This window comes from Gekko japonicus, unplaced genomic scaffold (genome assembly GCF_001447785.1).
Source record: "Gekko japonicus isolate JY-2015 unplaced genomic scaffold, Gekko_japonicus_V1.1 scaffold37, whole genome shotgun sequence".
Lineage (NCBI taxonomy): Eukaryota > Metazoa > Chordata > Lepidosauria > Squamata > Gekkonidae > Gekko > Gekko japonicus.
This window is the reverse complement of record NW_015171503.1, coordinates 3,053,589-3,078,364: the sequence shown is the minus strand read 5'-3', so window position 1 is coordinate 3,078,364 and position 24,776 is coordinate 3,053,589. Positions and strand designations below refer to the sequence as shown.

The window sequence follows — 24,776 nt, the reverse complement described above, 5'->3', positions numbered from 1 at the left end:
TCTATGGCTGCGGTCACACGCAACATTAGCCACGCAAGAGATACGGAAGACAAGCGGAGTTTCCGGTCGCGATCTCACCAGCACATCTGGGAAGCGTAGTGCTTCCGTGGCACAACTGAGGCTTCCTGCCGAAAAAGCGCAGCAAAAAACTAGTACCTTGGAGGTACTAGTTTCCAGAAACTGCGGGGCAAGGGCGGGCGTCTGATCGCGTTTCCGGTGGTATCCGGCGCCCGCCCATGTCCCCTTGCGGAAAAGGGTTTTTTTCCCCCCACGTCTCCGTGGATGCGCACACGCACCCAACGGAGCATGCGCATTCGTAGTGTACACAAAAAAAGAAAACCAGTTCGCCGCGCCGCGCGCTTCTTCATTGCGCGCAGGCGTGTGTTGTGATCGGCACCTCTCCCTTGCCATGGAACCTCCACAGTACCTCCACAGAACCTCCACAGTAGGTCTGATCGCTTTACTGCATGTTAGTTTGCCCCGGGGCAAACAGCCACACTTCTCCTCTGCAGTTTCCTGTCCGTGTGGCAGGGGCCTAAGTTGTGCCAAGGCGTCTCAGTGGTGCCATTGTAGCACTGAAGTGCTATATTGGTCTAGCACTAGCACTCAGCCTAGAACACTCCAGAAAAGGTTTGAGGAGGATCACGCAGCACTACTGAAAGCACTGCAGACATTTTAAACAGCATACTACAGCGATTCAGAAGCACAAAGAGATGAAAATGGAAGAAAGCAGTTTACCTTAATAATGGCACAACCATGTTTTGCTAACCAGACACAAGCGGCTTGGTATGAAAAGGTAAATACAATCCATTAGCATCTGGTCGCTAAAATGGTTGCGTCTGAAATGACACAAAAATCCGTTAGCAACTGGCTACTAAAACAGATTACAAAGGCTGTCTGAAAGGGACCAGAGACACCACTATCCATGGCCATGCTGTTCCTTTTGTAAGGGTGGGCCTGCAGACTGCCAGAAAATCACCCCTACTGGAGAGTGGGGACTCTCTTCCCTTTAGAGGAGGAGGAGGAGAAGATAATGGATTTATACCCCACCCTTCACTACCCGAAGGAGTCTCAGAGCAGCTTATGATGTCCTTTCCCTTCCCCTCCTCACAACAGACACCCTGTGAGGTAGTGGGGCTGAGAGAGCTCTTTCAAGAACTGCTCATGAGAGAACAGCTCTGAAAGAACTTGTAACTGACCCAAGGTCACACCAGCAGCTGCATGTGGAGGAGTGGGGAATCAAACCCAGTTCTCCCAGATTAGAGTCTGTGCTCCTGACCACTACACCAAACCACTACACTAAACAATGTGGCTGCTGCAATATACCCCTAGCCGCTTCCCTTGTGTTCTTAATGAGCGTCTTATTAGTAAAGCTGAGCATTCTGGGCACAGGCAAGCCAGCTGAACTCTGCTGTGACACCAGGCAGAATTGCCTAGTTTGGAGACTGAACTCCCAAAGCAAACCAAAGCCAGAGGGATTTTGCACCTTGAGGAGGCCTGTGCACATGACACATTTTATTCTCAACCAAGCCCCTTCTGTAAATTACCAAGGAACTCTTCACATCTAATGGTTTGAAATCTTTCTTTCTTAGTTGCCAATTATCTTACTAAAAGTAAAATGGAGTGGGTGGTATTTATCAAAGATATTTGATGGTGGGGGAGAAAAAATGTTCTGTGTACATATTAAAAAGCTGCTTGGTGAGCTCACCATTTCCCATCTGTTAAAGCGAGGGCGGGGCGCGGGGGCTTGCTTATGTTTCTTGGCTGCTGTCAGAAAGATTGAAATCTGCCAGGTAATATTAGTCATGTGAAATGTCAGCGTCTGGAGTGAAAAGGGGGGGGGGCTGCACTTTTGCAGTGTGTGAGTCTACTTGGATTTTAAAAATTGATTTCTTCCCTTGTCAAACGGTCCTGTGCATTTATGTAACGAGATCAAAAGCCTCCTTTTGCTGAGAAGGCATCAGAAAATCCACCTCCTTCATCCACCCCCCCCCCAACTTTCAACACATGTTCATTCACTCACTGAGTTGAAGAGGACTGTCTCAAGCATGCTTAACCCACTTGCAGGGAACATTATTGGCTTTATACGGATCACTCTGAGAATGACGGGATGCGTCTTGTGTCTGCAGACAACCCCTAGATAGCTGAAGTGGCCACTCTATGTCAGAGTTGCCAGTGGAGTACGATAGCTAAGAAAATAAAGGCCCCCCACCCTGGTTAAAATCTGACCTTCGCTGTGAACTCATTAGGGATGAACCCTCAAAAAGCCGCAGTGGGGGGGACAAATTAAGGCTCGGTAGTGGAGCTTCTGCTTTGCATGCAGAGAGTCTCGGGTTCAATCCCTGGCCTCTCCTGAGAAAAGGGATCTCCCCCCCCCCCCCCACAAGTCCCTGGAGAGCCACTGCCTGTCCGAGTAGACAATACTCACCTTGATCGACCAAAGGTCTGACTCAATAGAAGGCAACCTCATATGTATCCGTGTGCATTTTCATTAGCAAGCCTTAAGTAAACCACTTTCTCTTAATCACAGCTTTACAGCTGCCATCTGAGGATAATAATTATAATACTGGCCTATCTTGTACACCTCTTCTAAAGATTCCTGAGACAATGTACACTGTAAAGTGCTACAGAGAGAGAGAGAGAGAGAGAGAGAGAGAGAGAGAGAGAGAGAGAATGAATTATTATTTTGATGGTCTAGAAATCCTGCCCCCCATCATCACATTCTCCTTCCCAGGGGTCATTTCGTAGAAAAAGAGCTAGGGGAACTCATTAGCATAACTCATTAGCATATGCCACATCCCCTGACATCAGGGGCCCGGCAGGGGTGGGGAGAGGCGGGGAGGAAGCAACTTACCCTCCCTCTTCTCCTGCGTCCTCCTGGCTGAATGAGGGCTGGAAGCGGGGTGGCCGGAAGCAGGGGGCGGGGCTTTGTCATGTGCCCCGCCCCCTGCACCTCACCCGGGGGAACTGCGTTCCCCCGCGTTCCCCCCCGAAATGACCTCTGCTCCTTCCTAAACCAGAAAACATGAGGTCAGGATGTCATACATAGGGAAGTAGTTCCAGGTGGTCAACCATGTTGGTCTGAAGCAGTAGAACAACTTTAGAGTCCAGTGGCACCTTTAAGACCAACAAAGGTTTATTCAAGGTATGATCTTTCGTGTGGATGCACACTTTGTCAGATAGGGAAGGACATTTAGCAAGGGTCTCCTCTAAGCACCTCTGCAATGGTTAGATGTTCCTGGTAGACCACGACATTGATTTTATTACTGAAAATGAATAGAACTTCCAGAAGCCTGCATTCAAACTAAATCCTTTTAAAAAAGGATTAAAATGAGTTATGTTTGCACACCAATGCTCCCTCTAAGCTGTGGAGTCTTGTGAGCAAAAAATCTACTTTCTGAGCTACTGGCATTAAAGTTGTGAGCAGGTGATTTGGCTGCTGCATAAATTAGTTTGCTCTGGAGCCATCCTTCCTGACTTAAGACAACAATCTGTGAGCTGGAGGCTAACGAACTGTGAGCTAGCTCACACTAACTCAGCTTAGAGGGAACACTGCTGCACACCATGACTATGGCCGGAGCTGATGCTGAAGATTCTTGGAGAAACAAGCCTGGATCCTTGTATCATTGCTCCAACCAGACCTTTCTGTTTACCCTGAGTGATATGGGAACCCAGAGTACACACAGTAGTTTACTAGCTTCTTTAGGATCCGAGCCCATAGGAGACCCTGATCCAAGGGACATCCAGCAGGGATTTAGCCTGAGCACCAGTCAGAGCAGATTGAACCTGTAGGGCAAGTTCACCCAATACTTGCTGAATATTTGTTGGAATAGCAGCCTGCCCTAGTCTTATAATCAGTGCCAAAATGCTAACCAGTGGGTAAAGGCCAGCTGAAGTCAGGCATAGTGAAGGCTACAATTGGAAGCTCAGCTTTGATGAACGTAAGGCATAAATATTAGGAAGGGACCAAGGATGAATATGCATGCGCTGGGTTGGGCTGCGTGTCCTATTCCATTCTTTCCACCAGGACTAACCAAACCAAAGGCTTGATCCAGTGCAGCGTTTACATGGGTGCAAGGATGTTAACTCCCAAAGCATTACTTTTATGGCTCCCACAAGCAGCCCCAAATGCATCCCCTCCAGCTGCTGGTTTCTTTTCCCTGATGCCTTTTCTAAAGGAACTGCTTGCGGGAAGGGCGGGGTATAAATTGAAGTAATTAAAAAAAATAAAGAGCTGAAAAGCAGCCTCTGAGGCTTCCATTGAAACCCTAAGTGTGATGTGATGGGAGAGGAGCTGCTTCCTGCCATTTGTCCATTCAGCCTTGCTTTCCTTCCAGCCAAGGAAAAGATCTTTTCACCAGTGATGGAGAAACAACTTTGGGAAGGCAGTTTTGAATAGCCAAATGACAGGAAGGGAAAGAATCACTGGGCAGAAGTCACTGGGCAGAAGTCTTGGGTGTGTCCTCGGTGCAAGGAGCTCCTGGTTCTCAGGGAACGTGTGTGCTCCCTTGAGGCCAAGGTGGCTGACCTGGAGAAGCAGAGACAGTCAGCTAGGCACACAGAAAAGACTCTCGGGGACTTGTTAGCTTCGTCCCACTCTGGATCTGGCAGCCCCGCTGCTGTCAGGGAGCATGAGGGTCTAGGGGAAACAGGGCACCATGCTGAGGATAAGGGGAATGTGCCCTCAGAAGGGACCTCTTCCCCAGCTGGTGAGCGGCTCTCCTTTTGCACCAAGGAACCATCCCTGAGCAGGGTGGGAGGGGGGCTCTTGGTAGTGGGTGATTCGATCCTTAGGCAGGTAGACAGCTGGGTGGCGAACCCGCGTACTGACCGTATGGTGACTTGCCTGCCTGGTGCGAAGGTAGCGGACATTACGCGTGTTTTAGATAGGCTGGTAGATAGTGCTGGGGAGGAGCCAGTGGTCGTGGTGCATGTCGGCACCAACGATGTGGGGAAATGCAGTCGTGAGGTCCTGGAGGAGAAATTTAGGCTGCTGGGCAGGAAACTTAGGTCCAGGACCTCCAAGGCAGCCTTCTCAGAAGTGTTACCTGTTCCACGCGCAGGGCCGGAGAGACAGGCAGAGATCAGGAGTCTCAATGCGTGGATGAGACGATGGTGTAGGGGGGAAGGGTTCAGGTTTGTTAGGCACTGGGATACTTTTTGGAACAAGAGGGAGCTGTACAGGCGAGACGGTCTCCACTTGTCCCGAGAAGGAACCAGGCTGCTGGCACTTAAAATCAAAAAGGTGGCAGAGCAGCTTTTAAACTGAATATTGGGGGAAAGCCGACAGGAGATGAAAAGTCTCTGGTTCGGGTTGGCTCATCTGAGAGAGGTGAGGGGGTACCGGTTGCTTTTCTACAGGGAGGTGGATTGAAATTGTCCACAGAGGCCATGGCTGGTGACATGGACTGCCGGACAACGACTCGAGATAGCAAGAGGAAGGATGCAGGCTTAACTTGTAAGGGAAATTACAGCTGTTTCTATACAAATGCTAGAAGTGTCCGAGGTAAAATCGGGGAGTTGGAGTGCTTGGTGTCGGAGGGAAAAATAGACATTGTGGGTATTTCTGAAACTTGGTGGGATGAGGAAAATCAGTGGGACACAGTGATTCCCGGTTATATATTATATCGGAAGGATAGGGGGGGAAGGGTTGGAGGTGGGGTAGCTCTGTATGTCAGAGAGGGTATAAAGTCTAGAAAGATTGAGAGGCTAAGTGAATTGGATTCGCTTCTGGAAGTTCTATGGGTTGAAATAGGGGGGCCAAAAGGAAACTTAACACTGGGAGTTTGTTATCGCCCACCAGATCAAAAGATAGAGGAGGATTATAAAATGATGAATGCCTTAAAGATAGCAACTAGACAAAAACACTGTGTAATAATAGGTGATTTTAACTACCCACACATTGATTGGGTCAATATGTGTTCTAGTCGGGAAAAAGAGATTGAGTTTCTAGACACTCTAAATGACTGTGCTATGGAGCAGATGGTCACGGAACCTACCAGGGGAGAGGCGATCCTTGATTTGGTCCTAAGTAACACTCAAGACCTGGTGAGAGATGTAAAAGTGATTGCACCGCTTGGAAACAGTGATCATAATGTTGTTGAGTTCATCATTTGTACAAATAGAGAATTGGCCAAAAAGACTCACACAACCATTTTTAACTTTAAAAGGGGTAATTTCTCTGATATGAGGGGACACGTGGGGAGGAAACTGAAAGGAAAAGTAGAAAGGGTCAAAACAATTGGGGAAGCTTGGGATCTATTTAAAACTACGATCCTAGAAGCTCAAAAAATATATATTCCGCAGGTTAGGAAAGGCACAAACAGGTATAGGAAAAAGCCTGCATGGTTAACAAACAGAGTAATGGAGGCTGTAAAAAGTAAAAAGAATTCCTTTAAGCAGTGGAAAGCTAGTCACAGTGAGGCTGATAAAACGGAACACAGGCTATGGCAAATAAAATGCAAGTCTGAGGTCAGGCAGGCAAAAAGGGAATATGAGGAGCATATAGCAAAAAACGTAAAAACCAACAATAAAACTTTCTTCAAATACATTAGAAACAGGAAACCAGCCAGGGAGGCAGTGGGGCCCTTGGACGACCAAGGGGTAAAAGGAGTATTGAAGGATGATAGGGAAATGGCTGAGAAGCTAAATGCATTTTTTGCCTCCGTCTTCACTGTGGAAGATGAGAAGTGCTTGCCCACTCCAGAACCACTGATTTCAGGAGGGGTGTTGGAAGACCTGAGTCAGATTGAGGTGATGAGAGAGGAGGTCCTAAAACTGATAGACAACTTAAAAACTGAAAAATCACCAGGCCCAGATGGCATACATCCGAGAGTTCTGAAAGAACTCAAATGTGAACTTGTAGATCTCCTGACAAAGATATGTAATCTTTCCTTAAAATCTGCCTCCATTCCTGAGGATTGGAAGGTAGCTAATGTCACTCCCATCTTTAAAAAGGGTTCCAGAGGAGATCCGGGAAATTACAGGCCAGTCAGTCTGACGTCGATACCGGGTAAATTGGTGGAAACCATTATTAAGGAAAGAATTAGTAGGCACATAGATGAACAAAACCTATTGAGGCAGACTCAGCACGGTTTCTGTAAGGGAAGATCTTGTCTCACTAACCTGTTAGTGTTCTTTGAGGGGGTGAACAAACATGTGGACAAGGGGGATCCAATAGATATTATTTACCTTGACTTCCAGAAAGCTTTTGATAAAGTTCCTCATCAAAGGCTCCTAAGTAAGCTCAAAAATCATGGGATAGAAGGACAAGTCCTTTTATGGATCAAAAACTGGCTAGTTCATAGAAAACAGAGAGTGAGTGTAGGTGGGCAATTTTCTCAGTGGAGGGTGGTAAGCAGTGGGGTACCGCAGGGATCAGTACTTGGTCCACTGCTTTTTAACTTGTTCATTAATGATTTGGAGATGGGAGTAAGCAGTGAAGTGGCTAAATTTGCGGATGATACAAAGTTGTTCAGGGTGGTGAAAACCAGTGAGGATTGTGAGGCACTCCAAGGGGATCTGTCAAGGATGGGCGAGTGGGCGTCAACATGGCAAATGGGGTTCAATGTGGCCAAGTGCAAGGTGATGCACATTGGAGCCAAAAATCCTAAATATAAATACACATTGATGGGGTCTGAACTGGCAGAGACTGAGCAAGAGAGAGATCTTGGAGTTGTAGTGGATAACTCACTGAAAATGTCGAGACAGTGTGTGACTGCAATAAAGAAGGCCAATGCTATGCTGGGGATTATTAGGAAGGGTATTGAAAACAGATCAGCCAATATAATAATGCCCCTATATAAATCAATGGTGAGACCTCATTTGGAATACTGTGTGCAGTTCTGGTCACCACACCTTAAAAAGGATATTATAGCTTTGGAAAAAGTGCAGAAAAGGGCAACTCGAATGATAAAAGGGTTGGAACACTTTCCCTATGAGGAAAGGTTAAAGCGCTTAGGGCTCTTTAGCTTGGAGAAAAGACGACTGAGGGGTGACATGATCGAGGTTTATAAGATTATGCATGGGAAAGAGCAGGTAAAGAAAGAGGTACTTTTCTCCCTTTCTCACAATACAAGAACTCGTGGGCACTCCATGAAACTGCAGAGCGGTCGGGTTAGAACGGATAAAAGGAAGTACTTCTTCACCCAAAGAGTGATTAACACATGGAATTCACTGCCACAGGAAGTGGTGGGTGCTACAAGCATGGACGGCTTCAAAAGGGAATTAGATAAGCATATGGAGCAGAGGTCCATCAGTGGCTATTAGCCACAAGGTATAGCTAGGGGCTCTGGGGCAAGTGATGCTCTGTCTTCTTGGTGCTTGGGGGGGGGGTCAACAGTGGGAGGGCTTCTAATGTCCTGGCCCCACTGCTGGACCTCCTGATGGCACTGGTATTTCTGGCCACTGTGTGACACAGAGTGTTGGACTGGATGGGCCTTTGGCCTGATCCAACATTGGCGTCTCTTATGTTCTTATGTTCTTAATCAAGGGACTCCTACTACTACCACCACTCTTCTGCTCTAGCCCTGTTCACAGGTTACAGTGAGTGTACCTACAGTCTGGACAGTGTACATTTGAGGGCTTTTTTTTTTTTTTTTAAGAATGCATTGAGTAATTCTCAACTTACATTCAATCCATGTGCTGCTGAACAGGTGATATAAACCTCGCATTTATCCAGTACTAGTCCGTGGTTTCACTGGTAAAGTGAACATACGTTGGCTCTTTTTTATGAACAGATATACACATGTTCACTGTAACATGTGAACAGGGCTATGAAAAGGTAGCTTCTAGAGCTGTCTTCAGTACAAATAAAGTCAGGGGAAAGAAATACAAATGTATGCGCAGTTTGGCACACCATGTCTAACTTTTGCTGGATTGTGACTAAAATCCAGTTCTGTCAGATTTAGCTTAAACAGCTCTGAATTAGCACTGAGATCACCAACACTAAAACATCTAAAAGCGAATTGAGATATAACCTCTTTAGTAAAGGATTTTATAACCTATCCAAAAATCCTCCTCTGTCTCACAGCCATAATATGCTGCAGATTACACTAATAATCTTCTCTGAAATCCTTTCTCAAAACTTGTGCAAAATCAACAGATGCTCTCTAAACCTATGTCAACATAAACAACAAAAGTCTGCAGGCAAAATCCAACCAAAATTAAGCCCTTTGCAATCCTGCTAATTTCAGTGGAAGCCAGAGATTTTCTTTTTAAATCCAATAAACATTGCAGATCTTTAAAGCATAACAAATATGAAGATCAACAAGAAACTAAATGATCAAGAAGTGCATTTGTAAAGACGAAAAAACCAAAATAGATATTGGTTCAAATGTTCACTGAAAGGGGGCAAGATGTTTTTTTTAAAATATCACATTTGTTCTTTTGCCATTGTAATCTAAAGCATCAGTGTGGGGATTCCGTGCGCCTTGGTGTTCAGTCATGCCGGCCACATGACCACGGAAATGTCTTCGGACAGTGCTGGCTCTTTGGCTTTGAAACAAAGATGAGCACCGCAACCCTAAAGTCGGATTCGACTGGCTTTCGAGCAATGGAACCTTTACCTTTTTAACTCTGTTTAGGATGGCACTGTGAATGTAAGACAAATCAACCCCCTCTCCCTGTTAGTAAATATTAATTTATCACATTTTCACCCTGCCTTTCCTACAAAGGAGTCAGGATGTCATACATGGTTTTCCTCTCCTCCATTAAAGAAAATTGATATTACAATCAAAATATTTTTAAAAGATATTTCATGTCCCATGTGTCATTACATTTAAGAGGATGAGAAAAGCCCTACTAGATCAAACCAAATATTCATCTAGTCCAATACCCTGCTTCCCACAGTGGCCAACAAAATACTCTGGTCTATGCGCATTCTCCCTATTGTTCTCTCCAGCAATGGATACTGAAAAATCCACTGCTTCTGAACGTAAGGATTCCATTTAGCAATCATGAACCTAATCTCCATGACTTTGTGTAAGACATGCCAATGGTCATTCATGAGTGACTAGATCTAGGAGATCTCTAGCCCAGTATTCAGTATTTGGAGGAGTAAGAGCGTTCTAAGCTTTAGGATCGTCCATTCTCAATCTGATCATCAGTGGGAGATAGTTAAGTGTGTGCCGGACTCTCCTGTTGAAATGATCGCTTTTAACTTGACTAGATCATGCCTTTTTTCTAGGACTGTTATTTGGAGGATACAGCAATTTTAAAAACCTGCCTGTCGGTTCTCCTGTTTGGCTTCTGTGTCTAGGGGAAGGGCCTTGTCTGAGCAAAGCCTTCTAAAAGCGCCTCCGGGCACAGGCTGCCCATTGCCGAGCTTTCTCTTCTGTTGTGTCTCTCACCTGGCGGAAAGGCCTGCCTGAGGAGGCCAGGAGGGCCACCACACTCCTCTCCTTTCCCTGAATGTGCAAAACTGAACTGATTATGAGAGCCTTTTAACAAAGGGAATTAGGGTTATAGTTAATGTCTGCGAAACTTTAGGTCGCTTTTGTTGCTTTGTTTGTTGTATGTATTATATTGCTGCAATGTTTCTCTAATTTTGCAATCCCAGTTTGGGGCATTGTTGTATACTGCTTTATTTATATGTATTATACTGGTTTTGGTGTGCTGTTTTTCAGTTTTGTAACGCATATTTTACATTGTTGGTTGCATGTACTGGACTGTTCTTACTATATTGTTTTTAATTTGTGTAATCCACTTAGAGTGTCAGTGAGAAAGGTGAACTATAAGTAAATTGTCAATCAGTCTTATTTCCCATCATATAAGCAAACAAAATACTTCTCAGAATTTCACAAACACATACATGAACCCATGAAACTGCCCTATACTAAATCAGACCATTGGTCCATCAAGGTCCGTGTTGTCTACACAGATGGCCGCAGCTCTCCAGGGTCACAGGCTGAGGACTTTCACATCCTTTTAAAAGTGGAGTTGCTGAGACCTTCTCCATGCCAAGCAGGTGCTCTAGCACTGAGCCATGGCCCCTTCTCAAAGAAAGTCAGGGGTCCCTGCCACACGGCAGGAAAAACGACGGCAGAAGTACGGCTAATCTGAGCTGCACAAAACTAGAGACGCCGCGGCGGGATCCCACGGATCCCTTGAGCCGCGGCGCCGTTGCTCCCCAGCACGATCAGATGCCGGGGAGAAAGCGACCGTGGGAGGGGGAGGCTGGCGAACTGCGCATGCTCACACATGCGCAGTTCGGCCAGGAGCCGGGGATGCGCCGGTGAAAGGACGTGCTGGTGATCCCACGGCCGCACTTGCCGCGGCCTTTCCGGATGAACCACCCAGGAAGGTGGTTCTTTTTTGGTGCAGGGTTTGGGGCGGGAGGAACGGATCGGTGACGGGCAGGCAACGCTTCCCAGATGTTGCCGTGGGATCGCGCCCATTTGCCGCACATCCGATCTGTCCCTCTCCCGGCCCAAATCCTCGTGTGTGACCGGGCCAGGGTAAGGTTTTTAAATGGTATGACTCCATAAACTGCCCTTCCCATTTCTGATTCCTATCAAATAAAATAAATAAACTGATATAGTGTGGGTGGGTGTGGGTGGGTGTGAATTAGTGATCTCAATGCCAACTTTGTTTCATCTGTCAGGGAAAGATTTCTAGTTGTAGAGATGAAGTGAATATAAAATTGAATTCCAGAACATGTAGATTTACAGAAATATAGTTTTCTGATACTTTGGCCTGCAAATCAGAGAGATACAACAAAGAAATACACAAGAAGGCTGCAGTTTTTGCAATTGTCTAGCTATTGGCTGGAAGAGATCATGTATCAAATTCAAATGGAAAGTATTAAATCTCCCTGGCTCAACCGCTGAAGTCTTATGAACATTCCAATTGCTCAGGAAATTTCAGTTACTCAGAGGTGCCTAGGTTCTTATTGAACTGTTGGTGGGAAGGGAGGAGGGAGCACTATCCCAGTAGCAGTTAATTATTATTATTGGAGACAAAAGTGGAGTTAAATATTTAAACTTTTTGTGTATCTGAATGGGATATATTGGAGTGGCACTTGAAGGGATGAGTAGTGTGAATAAGAGTACGACTGTGGATGAGGTTTTGTAAGAAAAAGCAAATGGTGAGTGGACAAAACAGATATTAACACCCTCCCCTGCATCCAACTCTCACATTAGCAAATTTCCGTATCTTTGTGTTTCTTATTAATAAATGCAATTATTTATTTGTTTTAAAAAATCCAGGTAAAATGGGCATTGAATTCCTTACAATCTGTTACTAGAGTTACTGTAATACAGTAGTGGGAGCCACGGTGGCTCAGAGGTTAAGATGCTGAGCTGCAGACTGGAAAGTCTGTAGTTCGGTAGTTCGAGACCTTAGTGCCACGTGACAGGGTGAGTTCCCATCTCTGGCCCCAGCTTCTGCCAAGCTAGCAGTTCGAAAGCAAGAAATTGCAAGTAGATAAATAGGTACTGCTTCAGTGGGAAGGTAACAGCGTTCCGTGCGCCTCAGCATTTAGTCATGCTGGCTACATGACCACAGAAATGTCTTTGGACAGTGCTGGCTCTTTGGCTTGGAAATGGAGATGAGCACTGCCCCCTAGAATCGGATTTGACTAGCTTTTGAGCAAGGGAAACCTTTACCTTTACCTAATAAGTAGTTAGCCCTGACCTGGATAGCACAGGCTTTCCCAATCTTGGAAGCTAAACAGGGTCAGCCCTGGACAGTATTTGGATAGACCTCCAAGGAATACCAGGGTTGTGATGCAGAGTCAGGCAATGGCAAACCACTTCTCAATGTCTCTTGCCTTGAAAACCTCACCAGGGAGTCGCCATCAGTCAGCTGTGACTTGACAGCACTTTTCACCAGCACAGTACAGTAGTCACGATATGTATATAGACTTGAGATACTTGAGTTCCAACCACCACTCAGCAATAGTGTGTTCACACAAGTGTTCACCTATCTATATGGAAATGTTTGTGGTCTAATTCATCAAGTAATAACAATCATATAATTGGAAGAGAACAAAGAACTTGGGACATCCAGCATTAGACACCCTACAGATCCAGACTGTGCAATCCCAACCACAACATGCCATATGCACATTGAACAGGTGTTCAGCAATGGCTGCTGACTCGTGCAAAGGAAGAAGACCACAGATTCATATAGTCACTAACCTACTCTGCAGGGTCAGGGTCATTCTGATTTCCTGATCACAATTCAGCTCATCAGAACCATTTCTACCCTTATGGTTTTTTATGTGGGTGCCATAGGAAAGGAATGATCCACCAGTACTGTTCCTCACTACTACTATCAAAAATACATACCACCCCCAAAATACATACCACCCCCAAGTGTAGTTCAAAATAGTGTTACATTTGAAACTGGAAGACCAGGGTTCACATTCATACTCAGCCATGAAAACCTGACTGAATGACCTTGAAAAAGTCCCACTTTCTCCTTGAGTCCCTCTCATGAAATGGGAATAATACTGCCCACTTTAAAGGACTGCTGTGAAGATAAATGAATGTTCCAGATTTTGATATACCATATGAAAGATTACCAATAATAAATATACAAAGCTTTGACTCTTAACTTCGATAAACACATTTATATAGCCCAGCTCACAGTTTGACCAGATGGAATTTTTTTAAAAAGCATATTCTACCAAAGGCTTTCTCCTGAAATGTTTATGAACATTCTAATGTCTCAGAAAAATGATCAGAACACTAGACCTAAGGGGGTATATGAATGTATATAGCCCAGCTCAAGCCAGATGGAATCCATATTTTAGTTGCATATATAAAACGTTTTATATATACCTACAAATGTAAGCTGTTAATTTAATAAACCTGTATAATACATATTCTCTACTCAGAAAACTGGGATTGGCTACAGATCAATTTTAAGTGTACACTCAGTGGCAAATCTAGATTTGCTGTCATATAATGTGTGAAATGCAATCTGTATATATAATATCTGTATCTCATTATCAGCTATTGAAAGCAAATTCTTGGGACATAGGAATCTAACAGCACAATTCCATCCAGAGTTACGATACTTTAAGCTTCTTTATTTCAGTGAGTTTAGACTGGAATACTTTTCCTGAAGATTTCACTGTAAGGCAGCAGTCCTAAACAGGTCTATGCATATGTAAACCCTACTTTATTCAATGAAGTTTACTTCCAGGAAAATGTTTTTAGGATTGCATCCTAAATAATCTTCTTTCTGACTCAGCAATAAAGCAGAAATAGATATCTCAAGGGAAACTGCAGCCACAGCTGCTTCTCCTTGTGTAAGGTTTGCTTTCATCCCTTTCTAATCAGACAGAAATACGGGGAGAGGATTCTAAAATATGTTATAAGAAAATATAATCCTTCAAAGAAGGGGGGATGGGTTGCCCTTGGGTTAGGTTTCTGTATGGATATGAAATAATTTCTTGCTTCATTCTATATTAAAACGATAATACTAGTCATGCATCTAGCATTTGTCTGTTTCATGTTAGTTTTCTGGTAGTACAGTTTGGAGTGTAGAAACCTCTACTGGAGTAACAACATGTATTATATTTGAATAGATATCCTCACAGGAACAGGTCCCTACAAATTTCTTAAATCACTGAATCCTGGCCCAAGAACTAATTCTGTCCCCTTTATTACCCTGAGAAGTTGATAGAAGTATTGACAGCTGAAGAGGCTGCACTCTGCTTGAAAACATAAATTTTTAATGGTTCTAGTAACACAAATATGAGACAACACATGCGGGGGAACTAAAGCAATAATTGGTTCAAAGGAAAAGTAACAGTGCAATGCTAAGACCACTTTCCTGGCCATAAATTCAATTGAATAACATGCAGAAGATACCAAGTAGAGTTTTCTAGTATTGCTCGTTAACAGAGTCATCCTAAGAACACTTCCTGAGAGTAAGCCTCATTGGACAGATCTGAGTAGGACTCAGACCTGTTTGGCATTGTAAGTAGCAATTATATGCCTTAAACTTGAAATCAGATTTCATAAAATGGTTCCACTTTCAGATGCTCTAAATGGTTATATGTAAAATGACTCCTACCTCTTTTAATAGCATAATGTATAGCCCTTTAATAAAATAGAGGAAAGCTCTGTCTCCACATGAGAGTTCATTAAAACTTGGCCAGAAATAAAATATCCTCTAAGGAATGATTTTATATTGCTTGGGGACAAGGGAAGGGTGGGAGAGAAGGATGTTAGACTAACCACAAAGATCAAGCATGTGTCTGTTTGCCTTTCAATCTCCATCTTTCTGCCCATTCATCTGCAGATGTGCCCATTTCTATGCATAACTGATTCCTGTAAACAACCACTGTTTGAGATCAAGCATGAAGAGATGTCTTATAAGAACACTAGGGAATGCAACACGCACAAATATACTCAGCATGTCAGCCAGCCGTTTCCCCTCCTTCTCTATCTCCATATATACACACAGTCATTCTCCACCCACCAATCCCAGGGCGAGACACAGTCACATCTTGCCTAGTTAAAACTGATTATCAGAACATATTATATCATCTGTTATAATTACATTTAATTATAGGAATGATTAAAGTGCCTTTAAAAGGCTCTAGCAATGTGTGTGTGAGGGTTCATGGGCAAGGAAGTGCAGTGCCGAAGGAGAAACAAGAACCCGCCTGTGAAACTGAGACTATTGTGTGCCCATCATTTCTTTTCTGCAGCATTTGTCCTGAAATTAATTTATTCAGCAGCAGGAGGTTGCTACCTGGCCCCTGGTTGTGCTAGAGATGGAATTCTGTCTTGCTGATCGCAGATTACAAACAGCCTTGTCAGCGCCTCATAACAAAGTAACCATTCCCTTTGGGTGCAGCAATGACCGGGGTGGGGTGGGGTGGGGTGGGGAGGGGAGATAACATACACAAGCCTTGAACAAGAAAATTTTTGAAGTAGACAGACCGGGGTGGGCGGAGGGCTACAGTGAACTGGTTTGTAACAGGTAAAAGGAGTTGGGTTTGTTTGTTTTACCTCCATCTTGTCAATCCTGTCTTTCAACGTCCTGACAGCCTCTTCCAGCTCCTGCATCACGGCAGGCGAATCCCAGGGGAGATCGCCCATGGTATCATGCCGGGGGACGCCCCAAACCGAGGCACTGTCCTGGAAACTAAGTTCGAGCCCGTTCTCACACTGGCTGAGCTTGGTGGTCAGCTCCCGGATGGTCTTCTGATCGATGAGGATCTGGTCCTTTTGCTGCTGCGCCGTCTGTCTTAGTTGCTCAGCCGTGCTTTGGAGGAAGAAAAGCTCTTCTTTGGCAGCCGCCCCGGGGCTGTCTCCCTGCGGGCTGCCCTCGGACGGGCACTCTACGGTCAGCGGGGTGCACAGGAAGCGGCTGAAGAGCTGCTGGTGCTGCTGAGGCCGGGCGCTGGCCAGCAGGTCCAACAGAGAGTCCTGGGAGCCTGTCGAGAAGCCCCCGAAGGTGCTTTCTCCAGTACCATGGAGAGCTCCCAACGTCTTGTCGGAAGCACCGGAGGCGGGCAGCAGAGCTGCAGCCGCGGCGTTGGAGCCATTGTCGGTACCTTGGAGAGCTCCAGCATTGCTGGCCGCAGGGTGGATGCTTGCGATGATGCAAATAATTGCACCAAGGAAAGCCAGCATCCCTGCGGCCAGGAGCACCACCAGAAACTTCAGGGTGGCAGCTTCCAGGGGGACACAGGCCAAGAGAAATCGACACCCCAGTAGTGGGAGGGGAGGGGAAAGGGGGAGGGGAAAAGCTACACGAGGTGGGGGAGAAAAGGCCCCAGGAACGGGAGAGGAAGGGCTGCCGGAGAAGCCCTTGCTTCCTTCTGCTGCTTGAACCAGGGCTGTTGATTATATCTTGATTGGAGAGAGAGAACGGGAACGTCACTGACTCTTCCCCTCTGGGCCCCTCCAACTCTGTCTCTGTAACCCTTTGTGCACCAGAAGGGGAGGCAACGCTCTGTGCTGCCTTGATGAAGAAAGTGCTCTCTCTTGTCAGTTTCCACAGGGCAGAAGCTCTCTCAAAGGGAAAGGGGAGAAGGAGGCTGTTCTTGTTGCGTCAACTGGGACTTTTTCTTTTCTTTTTCGGAAGGGGATTCTCCACAATTGCTGGAATTAGTTTCCATCAAATTCAGGTACAAAGGTAACATCAGGACAGTCCAGGAAGTGATAAGCTGGTGATGAAAAAGCTCTGGAAGCTAACATTAATCATAGGTCAGTTTCACCGTGATTCCCCAGCTTGTGCTGATTTTTTCCCAGCAAGTAAATCTTGTTCTACATGTGTAACCATCAACTATTTCCAGTTCCTTAGGACGGAACTCAGAGGGAAGTGCTGTTGGGTAACAGCCGACTTATGGCAGCCCCATAGGCTTTTCAAGCCAAAGATATGAACAGAGGTGGTTTGCCATTGCCTGGCTCCGTGTAGTAACCCTGGGCTTCCCATCCAAATACTAACCAAAACTGACCTTGCTTAGCTTCTGAGATCTGATGAGATCAAGCTACCCTGGGACATCCAGATCATGGCAGATACTAGGCTGTAATACTCCCTTCTTAAAAATTAGTGTTACAATGACTATGATACTTTCCAATCTTCCACTGAAGAGGCTAATTTTAGCAATAATTTAATGTTTCAATTAAACAACTACCAATGTCCTGTTCAGATTCTTGAAGAATTCTTGGGCAAATGCCATTTGGTGCCAGTGAAGTGTTCCCTGTTAGCTAGTCAATTACTTTTCAAGTTTCATGTGTGTGACCTGTCCCACAGTTCTTCAGATGCAGTGCAGGAAGAAGAGAGTCAGAGGTGAATCTGCCTCCAACAGCTTCTGCAGTAAAGTGTTGTGGTCAATTCATTCCGCTTCTTTACAATTTCCCTTGTCTCTTCAGCACTACATTTATGCCATTGTTATCTAATGGTCCAATTTGCATCTCTGGCTGATATTCTGTTCTGGATGTACCTAATTTTCTAATTTATTACATATTTTGCAGTCTGTTGTTCATATTCTTGTCTTTACTTGTCTTATTAGAAATTTACCCGAGGGATCTCAGAGCTGGTGCTTTTGAACTTCTTGTCATTTAGGTAAGACTCACTTTTGAGAGACTCAGTTCTGCTATTTAATTATGCTGACATCCTTTAGAACTTGTTTGCACCATTACTCCTAAATCGTGGTATATGTTTTATTAGACCCTCTACATTTCAGTTGTTAAAAATAATGCCCCAGCTTTCTGAATAGATCTGACTTTCCTAACTGAAAAGGAATAGCCGGAATAAGTCTTTTCCTATCTGGAAACCATGAGACTTTATATGATTTCACTGGATGGGAGGAAGGAGGAAGACAATTTTGCATTCTCCTCTGCATTGACTATATTAGCATTGTGATTACTATTTCCAAGCAGCTTTATAATGTTTCTGTCTGACATCAGATCTTGGACAGCACCTCTTAGCACTATATGAAGCTTCTCCTGTTGTCTAGGTGGCTCCATGGCTGCTTCCACATGGAGGTTTTGCTGTAGTTCGGCATCATAATCAGAGAAGGGTTTTTGGAGCATCCCTATGATGCCATCCCTAATTGTCCACCTCTGTGTATTCCTCCACTTTGCTGTGATCTTTCCCACACCTGATTTGGTACATGCTTTTTAGAAAAATCACAAATTGTGTGTTTGCATGACATGTGAATGGAAAGGGTTACAGCTTTGCAGCTTCCACCTGCATCAACATCAGTTATCTCAACTCCACAGCTGCTACATCCCCCCCACACACTGAAAGGATTTGTCAGGCTTTTAAACAAAGCAGCAATTAACATATTGCTATAGTATTATAATAATCTACTAGTTCTTCGTATTACCAGCTGTCATTTTTAAAAAATTTCTGTTCCTTTTCATTGCAGAGATATTCCTTTCCCCTTTTATCTCTGAAAAAAGGAAGCTAGATGCTTACTTTAAAACAAAAGTTGGGAATGCAGGGGAGCCAGTAGACCTGAAACCTGAAAACCTGAAAACCTGAAAAATCCCTCTGCTGGTGGTTGAAGATGGTGGCTGTGGGAGACTGAGGAAGACTGCTCTGCGGCCGCTCCATTGACATTGTGAATGCTGGGGCAATGAAAGCTACTTGGAAGACCATTGCCACGAGGAAGTAGTCATAGGCGTGACTGTCTGCTCCAAGACACAATCATTTAGAAATCATGGAGAAATTGTTTCTTTGTCATGGCCTGAGTTTGCATCTACCCAGTCAATAAAGGCACACGTCATTACTACATTCTGTATTTTTGCACCCTGCCTGATTTTTTTCAACTTCTGATTATTTACAAAAGTCGTTTATCAAGATTTATCATCAGTATTTCTTCATCAGTGGTAGTTGCTAGTAGTATTTGTAGGGGGGACATGAAAATTTTATTTATGGAGGTATAATGCAAAATAATCTATGTAACTAATTCTGCCTCTCAAAGAGATTTTGGATTTATTTTTCTCAGACCACTTTAAAACTGAGGAGAATTTCAAAAACACATCAGTAATATATAATATTGGGATTTCATTTAAAGAAAGCCCAAAATCCACTACCAAGCACAAGCCTTTGGCCTCTCTTACAGTAACTCTTTGCATCACATGAAGCTGCCTTATACTGTATTGGTCCGTCAGGGACAGCACTGTCTACTCAGACTGGCAGTGACTCTCCAGGGTCTCAGGTGGAGGTCTTTCATGTCAGCTGCTACCTAATTCTCTTAACTGGAGATGTCCAGCGTGAGACTTTCTGTATGCCAAACAGATAAAGCCATTCTGAACCGAATCCTCTTCAGCTCTTTAGAAGCTGAGAAAGTTCTCCCCAAGGGCATTTGTACTAACAAAAATATCTCCCTATCTACCCTTTTCCATTCCAACATAAGTTGAGCCCATAAATTAAATAAGATGGCAGGAAATTAATGATCCAATTACTCATTTTTTTAAAAAAAAAATCCGCCTTCAAAGTAGCTGGAGAGGGAATCCAAACAGGATTGGGGAAGTTGTGGCAGCTTTCCTCTTTTCAGCCCTGTTTTCCCCCATGTAAATGATATGCACCTGAAATTCATATTTACCCCTCAAAGGAATGTGCACAGCTTTCAAAGATGTGAATTTATAGGCTTCCTCATTATGGAACATTTAAGACTGCCTTGTGATGTTTTTAACTGAGAGTGCAGGGCAAAAATGTTTTAAATAAGTTAAATAGTAGAAATCTCTCAACGATTTATGAAGGCAGCATTCAGCCACTGTATGGCCCAAGGCAATTTGTTCTCTTATTCAACTTTACCCATTCTGTCTTACCGCAGCTAAAGGCTATAATTCCATTAAAGGACAGCTGTGTTGAGTCACTTTTCTTCCATCTTCCAAAATGTTCATGCAATTTGTCTCTCTCAAGCTTTTTTACCCATTTTGTGACAAAACTGAAGTGCAAGGATGCAGCCTGAGTGGACCTGTGTTACAGTTTTATGCCTGATCTGATTGCCTGACCACACCGCCAGACCAGTCAGCATAACTAAGAAGCAGAATTTTTCAAAATATGTACTCAGCTCGTTGTGAGCTAGCCGCTGATGAGGGTGTGCAGTGAAGCAATCATGTGACCCCATCACTGTGTGCCTACCTGCCATGTAACCCCTCCCATGAGATTTGTCTGCCCCTCTCTAGGATTGTCCTCTGCCACTGGGTGGACACGCTTCTGTTTTGTCTGCCATTCCTTTACTGACCCTCCTTGTTTTTCGTTTTGTTCTTTTAATTGTTATCATATATACACTGTTCTTAAAGTAGGGGTTTTTTTAAATTGTTCACCATCTTGAAGACCTAATTGGGTAGAAAGGCAGGACACAGATGCTTTAAATATATAAATCTACACTGTTTAAGAACATAAGAACATAAGAGACGCCAATGTTGGATCAGGCCAAAGGCCCATCCAGTCCAACACTCTGTGTCACACAGTGGCCAGAAATACCAGTGCCATCAGGAGGTCCAGCAGTGGGGCCAGGACATTAGAAGCCCTCCCACTGTTGACCCCCCCCCAAGCACCAAGAAGACAGAGCATCACTTGCCCCAGAGCCCCTAGCTATACCTTGTGGCTAATAGCCACTGATGGACCTCTGCTCCATATGCTTATCTAATTCCCTTTTGAAGCCGTCCATGCTTGTAGCACCCACCACTTCCTGTGGCAGTGAATTCCATGTGTTAATCACTCTTTGGGTGAAGAAGTACTTCCTTTTATCCGTTCTAACCCGACCGCTCTGCAGTTTCATGGAGTGCCCACGAGTTCTTGTATTGTGAGAAAGGGAGAAAAGTACCTCTTTCTTTACCTGCTCTTTCCCATGCATAATCTTATAAACCTCGATCATGTCACCCCTCAGTCGTCTTTTCTCCAAGCTAAAGAGCCCTAAGCGCTTTAACCTTTCCTCATAGGGAAAGTGTTCCAACCCTTTTATCATTCGAGTTGCCCTTTTCTGCACTTTTTCCAAAGCTATAATATCCTTTTTAAGGTGTGGTGACCAGAACTGCACACAGTATTCCAAATGAGGTCTCACCATTGATTTATATAGGGGCATTATTATATTGGCTGATCTGTTTTCAATACCCTTCCTAATAATCCCCAGCATAGCATTGGCCTTCTTTATTGCAGTCACACACTGTCTCGACATTTTCAGTGAGTTATCCACTACAACTCCAAGATCTCTCTCTTGCTCAGTCTCTGCCAGTTCAGACCCCATCAATGTGTATTTATATTTAGGATTTTTGGCTCCAATGTGCATCACCTTGCACTTGGCCACATTGAACCCCATTTGCCATGTTGACGCCCACTCGCCCATCCTTGACAGATCCCCTTGGAGTGCCTCACAATCCTCACTGGTTTTCACCACCCTGAACAACTTTGTATCATCCGCAAATTTAGCCACTTCACTGCTTACTCCCATCTCCAAATCATTAATGAACAAGTTAAAAAGCAGTGGACCAAGTACTGATCCCTGCGGTACCCCACTGCTTACCACCCTCCACTGAGAAAATTGCCCATTTATACTCACTCTCTGTTTTCTATGAACTAGCCAGTTTTTGATCCATAAAAGGACTTGTCCTTCTATCCCATGATTTTTGAGCTTACTTAGGAGCCTTTGATGAGGAACTTTATCAAAAGCTTTCTGGAAGTCAAGGTAAATAATATCTATTGGATCCCCCTTGTCCACATGTTTGTTCACCCCCTCAAAGAACACTAACAGGTTAGTGAGACAAGATCTTCCCTTACATGCAATTTTCCACCGTGCCTTCCAGTCTAGAACACTTCCTTTTGGAGCTTCCACTCAATGTCAAGTTGTAATTGTCCTGTTCCAGGTGCTCCCCATCATCAATATGTTCTTCTCAAAATTTGTTTGAATCCAGTCTTTTTGGAACACAGTCCAGGCCCATTCACACACCAACAGGAAGAAATGATGTGCATTTTCCTGCCTTGTAAAGGTGCTGTCCTAATGGTAGAGAGTTTCCCACCATCAGCCACTTGTAGAAGTAATTTCCCCAGCCAGTTTGGTGTAGTGGTTAAGAGCATGAGCTTTAATCTGGGAGAACCAGGTTTGATTCCCCACTCATGCAGCTGCTGGTGTGACCTTGGGTCAGTCACAGTTCTCTCAGAGCTGTTCCGGAAAGAGCAGTTCTCAAGAGAGCTATCTCAGCCCCACCTTCCGCACAGGGTGTCTGGTGTGGGGAGGGGAAGGGAAGGCATTTGTAAGCCACTCTGAGACTCCTTCGGATAGTGAAGGGCAGGGTATAAATCCAATCTCTTCTTCTATTTCCCCGCCTTGTCGCCAGAGGGTCATTTGAGGTTTTTTTATAGCACTACAATGACCTATAACTAGAATAGTTCTTTTAAAATTTGAAATAGATACTGGCACATCTGTTTCTAGTTTTACAGGAAGCATTTCAGCCAGGGAGGCAGTGGGGCCCTTGGATTATCAAGGGGTAAAAGGAGTACTGAAGGATGATAGGGAAATGACTGAGAAGATGAGAAGTGCTTGCCCACTCCAGAACTGCTGATTTCGGGAGGGGTGTTGAAAGACCTGAGTCAGATTGAGGTGATGAGACAGGAGGTCCTATGACTGATACACAACTTAAAAACTGATAAATCACCAGGCCTGGATGGCATACATCTGAGAGTTCTGAAAGAACTCAAATGTGAATTTGTGGATCTCCTGACAAAAATATGTAAACTTTCATTAAAATCTGCCTCCATTCCTGAGGACTAGAAGGTAGCTAATGTCATTCCCATCTTTAAAAAAGTGTTCCAGAGGAGATCCGGGAAATTACAGGCCAGTCAGTCTGACATCAATACCAGGTTGGTGGAGACTGTTATTAAGGAAAGAATTTGGTGAACAAAAACTATTGAGGCAGACTCAGCATCGGTTCTGTAAGGGAAGATCTTGTCTCACTAACCTGTTAGTATTCTTTGAGGGGGTGAACAAACATGTGGACAAAGGGGACCCAATAGAAGTTGTTTACCTTGACTTCCAGAAAGCTTTTGATAAAGTTCCTAATCAAAGGCTCCTAAGTAAGCTCAAAAATAATGGGATAAAAGGACAAGTCTAATTAATAGAAAACAGAGAGTGAGTATAAATGGGCAATTTTCTCAGTGGAGGGAGGTAAGCAGTGGGGTATCGCAGGGATCAGTACTTGGTCCACTGCTTTTTAACTTGTTCATTAATGATTTGGAGTTGGGAGTAAGCAGTGAAGTGGCTAAATTTGTGGATGATACGAAGTTGTTCAGGGTGGTGAAAACCAGTGAGGATTGTGAGGCACTCCAAAGGGATCTGTCAAAGATGGGCAAGTGGGCGTCAACATGGCAAATGGGGTTCAATGTGGCCAAGTGCAAGGTGATGCACATTGGAGCCAAAAATCCTAAATATAAATACACATTGATGGGGTCTGAACTGGCAGAGACAGATCAAGAGAGAGATCTTGGAGTTGTAGTAGATAACTCACTGAAAATGTCGAGACAGTGTGTGACTGCAATAAAGAAGGCCAATGCTATGCTGGGGATTATTAGGAAGGGTATTGAAAACAGATCAGCCAATATAATAATGCCCCTATATAAATCAATGGTGAGACCTCATTTGGAATACTGTGTGCAGTTCTGGGCACCACACCTTAAAAAAGATATTATAGCTTTGGAAAAAGTGCAGAAAAGGGCAACTCGAATGATAAAAGGGTTGGAACACTTTCCCTATGAGGAAAGGTTAAAGCGCTTAGGGCTCTTTAGCTTGGAGAAAAGACGACTGAGGGGTGACATGATCGAGGTTTATAAGATTATGCATGGGAAAGAGCAGGTAAAGAAAGAGGTACTTTTCTCCCTTTCTCACAATACAAGAACCCGTGGGCACTCCATGAAATTGCTGAGCGGTCGGGTTAGAACGGATAAAAGGAAGTACTTCTTCACCCAAAGAGTGATTAACACTTGGAATTCACTGCCACAGGAAGTGGTGGCGGCTACAAGCATGGACGGCTTCAAAAGGGAATTAGATAAGCATATGGAGCAGAGGTCCATCAGTGGCTATTAGCCACAAGGTATAGCTAGGGGCTCTGGGGCAAGTGATGCTCTGTCTTCTTGGTGCTTGGGGGGGGGGTCAACAGTGGGAGGGCTTCTAATGTCCTGGCCCCACTGCTGGACCTCCTGATGGCACTGGTATTTCTGGCCACTGTGTGACACAGAGTGTTGGACTGGATGGGCCTTTGGCCTGATCCAACATTGGCGTCTCTTATGTTCTTATGAAAGCAAGAAATTGCAAGTAGATAAATAGGTACCACTTCGGTGGGAAGGTAACAGCATTC

The 24,776-nt window shown here is 44.5% G+C and overlaps 1 protein-coding gene across 1 annotated transcript in view; it reads right to left on the bottom strand.

Moving 5' to 3' along the window:
* NPTXR (neuronal pentraxin receptor) overlaps positions 1-16,637 on the bottom strand; it is a 44,809-nt gene extending 28,172 nt beyond the window's left edge. Inside the window, exon 1 of the mRNA XM_015419212.1 lies at positions 15,972-16,637. Coding sequence (XP_015274698.1) covers positions 15,972-16,598 — 627 coding nt within the window. The 5' untranslated portion in view covers positions 16,599-16,637. The remainder of the gene's footprint in view (positions 1-15,971) is intronic.
* Between the last annotated feature and the right edge of the window lie 8,139 nt (positions 16,638-24,776).